This window comes from Nematolebias whitei, chromosome 22, assembly GCF_014905685.2.
Source record: "Nematolebias whitei isolate Nwh7 chromosome 22, NemWhi1, whole genome shotgun sequence".
NCBI lineage: Eukaryota > Metazoa > Chordata > Actinopteri > Cyprinodontiformes > Rivulidae > Nematolebias > Nematolebias whitei.
The window spans coordinates 1,984,312-1,990,071 of NC_056519.1; the positions used below are offsets into that span (position 1 = coordinate 1,984,312).

At 41.9% G+C, this 5,760-nt stretch overlaps 1 protein-coding gene across 1 annotated transcript in view; it reads right to left on the reverse strand.

The window, feature by feature from the left end:
• Positions 1 to 1,883: 1,883 nt before the first annotated feature.
• Positions 1,884 to 5,760, reverse strand: part of LOC119428395 (tetraspanin-6) — a 9,652-nt gene continuing 5,775 nt past the window's right edge. The window contains exons 6-9 of the mRNA XM_037696074.1: positions 4,498 to 4,611; positions 4,368 to 4,415; positions 4,216 to 4,299; positions 1,884 to 2,593 (exon numbers count right to left, since the gene is read on the reverse strand). Of these exons, the coding sequence (XP_037552002.1) occupies positions 2,420 to 2,593; positions 4,216 to 4,299; positions 4,368 to 4,415; positions 4,498 to 4,611 (420 nt within the window). The 3' untranslated portion in view covers positions 1,884 to 2,419. The remainder of the gene's footprint in view (positions 2,594 to 4,215; positions 4,300 to 4,367; positions 4,416 to 4,497; positions 4,612 to 5,760) is intronic.

Consider the following 5,760-nt stretch of genomic DNA (forward strand, 5'->3'; position numbering starts at 1 on the left):
CAGACTGGCTGTTTTCTGCAGGTCAGACTGATTTACAGGCTCTTCAGTCTTCCTCCATGATGCTCTGCTCCCGCCCTGCTCCGTCCTACAGCGGCCTGGATGGAGGAGGAACGGCCGCTGAGAAGATCCGGACTGAAACTGGATGTTTTCCCATCCGAGTCTGATGATGATGATGATGATGATGGTCGGACAGGTGAAGGCTGGCGAGGATGAGAGCGCGACGAGGAGGAGCGAGAAGGAAACAGCGAAGAAACGGGAAAATCTTACAAATTTACAATAAAATGTAAAATAGTGATGGTGGATTAAATATGAAGTGGTTATCCGTGGTTCAAGAGTAGAAATAAAAACGACAGCGACATGTTTTAATGACGTCACACTCGGCGCCACAGCGCCACCTGCCGGAACTTCAAATTATGACAACTAATTAGCAGACAGCCAGGTGTTCGGACATTTTATACCTAATTATGAATAAAATAGGAATAAAAATCATACCCTCATGACATAAATACTTATACAGTAAGCATGTAGGTTGTGATAAAAACTCACCGGCCTTGTTTGAGTTCGATGAGTTCTTTTAGTTAGAACCGGAAGCTAATGTAGCCTCCATGCTAACACTAAAACTTATAGTTTCAAAAATGTATTTTCTGCTTTACTTAAAAAAATAAAAAACAAAAGCATGCAGGCTCTTCCTGCTCTTAAGACTAACGTTGTTCTCTTGAGTCGGTACCGACTCCAGCCTTTTAGGAGAAAAACTGAAACACGGAGTAAAATATTTGAACTCACCTCTGGACTCCGTCAGGTTCATGATAAAAATTAGCATTTCTGCTAACACTATGCTACTGTTCTTTAAAAATGTTAATTTCTGTTAAACACAATATTTACTAAATAGTATTACATAAATAATAATTTGGTTTGCTGTTCAGATTAATGGTATTTTTGTTTTCATTGACGTCTGCTCCAGGTTCGCAGACAAAATGGCGGTCGGTGTAACAGCAAACTCTGTAACCCCCAGAATCTGAGACCTCATCAAACTACGACTCTGAATAAACAAGTTTTAAATAAACATCGTAAATATAAACAGGTTAAAATATGTTTTCTAATCTGTAACAGATACATGTTTTTAGATAATTTATGAAATTAGGCTAAAACTTGGAGCTTTTTTTTATTTTATTTTATGGCAGCACAGTAGCTCAGTGGTTAGCACTGTTACCTCACAGCAAGAAGGTCCTGGGTCCAATCCCCGGTTGAACTTGGGGTGTTTCTGTGGTTTGCATGTTGTGCGTAATTTCCTCCCACAGACCAGAAACATGCATGTTATGGTGCTTCAGGCCTCCGCTGCAAAAGATCTGATCTCAGTGGGATTTGTCTGGTTAAATAAAGGTTAATAAATAAAAGTGTTTTTAATAAATAAAAGTGTTTTTAGCGTTTTCTTAAGGTCGTTTATTTATTTGGCTTGTGTTTGATTAGTTCTAGCTTTATAACTTTTATGTCCAACATTTAGCCTCTGCATCCTCGCCGTTTTTACAGAAACTTGTTCCCAATAACGATTGTTTACGGAGCACAATAAAATAATTAAACTTGTTCTTCTGTCATTTTTTTATTTTAAATTCAGTAACAATCATTTCTCAGCAAAGAATCGAACAAGATCTAAAGAAAGAAAACAAGAATTCCCTTTTTTTATTATTACAGAAACAAAATGGCCTCTTCATTAAACATCTGAAGGGATTTTTCTTTTTAAAAAAATAAAGATGTGAATCTCTCACGCCGTCAGCGGCTTGAATGTCACGCAGGAATGTTTTTTATTTATTGTGTGACGATGGAAACGAAAGGAGGAAAACTCACATTTTAGAAGAAACTGAAGTAAAAAAAAGCAGCTTTGGTTCTTAAAGTCTGCAGAGTTTTATTTAAAGATAAAACACATCAAAGGTACAACTATTTGTTTATTACTAAAATTATCTTTGTGTGATTCTTATTCCAGTTGAATTTTGAATTAAAATGTGCAAATATCCCAAACTTTATTCCAAATCCTCAAACGTATGAGCAACGACTTCAGAGATGAACTTTTACTGAAATAGGTTTTTAAAAAAAGAGCCAAAATTATCTAATATAATCTGAACAGAATTCAGATTTAATCCTTTTCAGGAACCTAAAATAATCTTTAAATTATTTGGACTCTGGTTTTTGCCCTGCTGAAAATCTGAATTGTGTTCCAAGAAAGATGGAGACACAAGGATCAGATGACTTTAAGGTGCTTTGTACAAAAATACTTTTAAACGTCTTTAAATCTAAAGTTTTAGCGGCAGCAGAAAATAAAACCCTGCAGTTCTCAGAAGGCACTTTTGGAAGCAGTCCTCAAACCAAACATTCAAAAACACAACGAGCACCACTTCCTGTACGACAGGAAGTCGGCACAGCTCCTTCAGTACGCAGGAGGGGGGCTCTGCAGCTCCTCGTACTTCGGGGGAGTGTTGTGCAGCTCCTGGTACTTGGGGAGGTTGGGGGTGAAGATGGTGGGGACGGTGAACAGGACGGTGGTTCTCTCGGGGTGACGCAGCTGGTGGATCATGATGGAGGACAGAATCATCCCGAGAACCTGCGGCGACACAAAACACCGTGAGACGACAGGAAACCTCCACGGCTTCAGGCGGTTTCTTCTGGAAGAGCTCACGACCGTCAGAGGAGAGGGAGAGGAGCGGCGCCCCGTCCTTCAAAATAAAAGCTTCCCTAAAACTCAGAGGGGAACAAAGCTCTGCTCCAGTCTAACCTCAGACAGGGACTGGAAACGGATTCAGTTCATTGTGATGTTTCAAAGTCAGGAGGATTTTACTGGTTTTGGACTTTATTAAGACGACCAGTGCTTGATTTGTAAACCAACCAACGTTGGAACGCAAATAGTGGGGGAGGGGGGTCTGGGGTCCTCCCCCAGAAGATTTTGAATAAAGTAGATACCATTTCCTGCATTCTGGTGTATTTTAATGAGTTGTTGAACATCTATGTTTACCTACATTTGTAAATATTTGATTCAATAATTATTTTAGAGAGCAACAGGAAGTAGCCTGACCAACAGCTCTCCTTGTGTGAATAGAGTACGCTCCGCTTCTCTCAAGCATCCTTTGACTGTTCATGGCGGCTGGCTGTGGGCTCCTGCCCAGTACAACAGCCTGGTCAGCTCTGCTCTCACCCACACCTGCTCCAGTATTACCATCGTCTTCATGCGCTTCAACTCTCGGTTGTTTAGTTGTACAACGAGAAGACTTTTTTTATTAAAGTAAAATGGACGGTCTTTTCAACATTTTGATCTGTTATTTTGACAAATTGGTGCCTTTGTTTTGATACATGTTCGTCACGTGATTACCCATCAAACATTTCACTTATATTTTTAATAATCAACATTTTATCAATGACCCACAAACTGTAAAACTGATTTGTAATTTAGTTGTGCTGTTTAATTATATTTGTGTTTTTAATTAAATTGCCCATGTCTGAACTTTTAGGGGCAGAGATTTTTTAAGGGTAGAAGCAGAAATGCTTACTTGAAGGAGCAGCTCTAATGTGATATTAAGAAGCTCGTAAGTGGCTGTTATGTTTAAAATTAGTGTTTATGTCATTTTCAGATAACATATACATTCAACATTTTATTTGTTCCAGGCAGTCATATTTGTTCATAACGTTATTATTAGTAAGTCTGAGAGTTTTTTTCATTCAACCTTTATTTATACAGGTTAGTAGCGTTTCTGGATCCAAGCAAACGGTTGGCAGAACACACCCTGTCAAAATATAAAAGGCCCGTCCACCAGCAGGCTGTTTTGGGTCGAGACAACAGGAGCGGACAATTCTTCAGCCTTCACATGGATCCGTTTTCTGTGTTCGATACGTTCTCGTGCACAACACGTGTTTTTTCTCTTTGCATCCAAACTACGAGTATCTTGGACGAGATGAGGGGCAGGAGCGTCCAGCAGCGATGGACCGTCCATTTTTACAGCGGCCCTTAAATTTCAAAGACGAGCATCAGCGAGTGAGCTCGAACAAAGTGCAGAGATGAAGGTCAAAGACCCAACAGGACCGGTTTGATCTGATTCAACGTCCGCGAGTTAAAGAAATGGTTCAGAGTTGTTCTGTACTGGGCTTAAACATCTGGTTTCATCTGTAGTGGGTTTAAACATCTGGTTTCATCTGTTCACCACTTTATATTAAGAAACGAGATTCAACACTCACGGCCAGAGACGCCAGAGTGAAGAAGAATCCGATGACGATGTTGGCGCCCAGCAGGCTGTAGTACATGATGATGGGGAAGCAGGGCTGTGAAAACAGACAACCTTCAGTTCCTGTCCTCAGTCTGAACTCTGTCAAATCACTTGTTTACTGACCCGACTGTAGATGGACCTCGACTCCACTTGACTAAAGAACTGAAATTGCTAAAGTGAAAAAAGAAAAGAAGATGAGCGACGTCAGATGAGAAACAGGCGAGCTCCGGTGGATCGGAGCGGCGAGCCTCACCTCGTACAAGACCCTCTTGCACTCGTATTCCTCCTCCTCCATCGGCGGGCACAAGCACGAGTCGGGGAACTGGTTTCTCCAGTCGTCGGAGCTGAACAAGCCGCAGCAGTGCAGCTAAAACCACAGAAGCAGCAGGAGGTTAGAGAGCTGCAGCTGTGAACACGTCGGTCTGCGGCGCCGACACAAAACAAGAGTTCTCTACGAGTTTATTTGAGTCTCTCAGTCCACGTTAGGGGTGGACGATACGGCTAAAATATAATATCGTGATATTTCAGAGCATTCTGATGAGAACTATCAATTATTCATTTGACAAAATTAACTTAGCATGTTGCTTTGCAGAATTATATAAAAACTAAAACAACAACAACAAGGGTTAATTTTACTGAAATTATTTTATTTAGTAAAGTATTCAGTCTCCAAGTATAAAAATGATCCTTCTCTTATTGTTGTTCTGTTCTAGGGGGGGGTCTCAGCCTTACAAATAGGCTGAGGAGCTCCATGATCCAGGGTGGTGCTGGACACCTCCATTTGGAGGTTTTTCTGGCCACGTCCCACAGGGAGGAGACCCCAGGGCAGACCCAGAACTCTCTGGGTTCTGGGTACTCTCCAGTTTCAGACAGCAGTCATTGACTGGTCAGCAGAGCTACGTCACTGGATGACCCGCCCAGCAGAACTACAAACATCAGAACCTTCACGTCCTCGTCCTGTTGACTGACGGCGCCACACGAAAGGAGCTCAGAGACCGAGAGACACGAGAGTTGACGCAGCGTGGCTACACCCGGACTGATGGTGCCGGGGTAAGAAGAATCAAGTCCCATTAGAGGGAGATGAAGGACCACAACGAGTGGAGCAGCTCGGGGCTGATTTTAGATGAAGACGATTTTCAGACAATGGGGACGAACCTCAGACGTCTCTGTTCCACATGGAGTCTTTTTGAGCAGGAACACCTGGAACACCTGGAACACCTGTCTGCAGAGGTTCTGTGGTCTGAACAAACATCAAAGGTGCCCTGAAAGTTCTGCTTCGTTCTCAAAGTTCTGCTTCGTTCCCAAAGTTCTGCTTCGTTCTGAACGTTCTGCTTCGTTCTCAAAGTTCTGCTTCGTTCTGCTTCGTTCTCAAAGTTCTGCTTCTTTCTCAAAGTTCTGCTTCGTTCTCAAAGTTCTGCTTTGTTCTCAAAGTTCTACTTCGTTCTGCTTCGTTCTCAAAGTTCTGCTTCGTTCTGCTTCGTTCTCAAAGTTCTGCTTCGTTCTCAAAGTTCTGCTT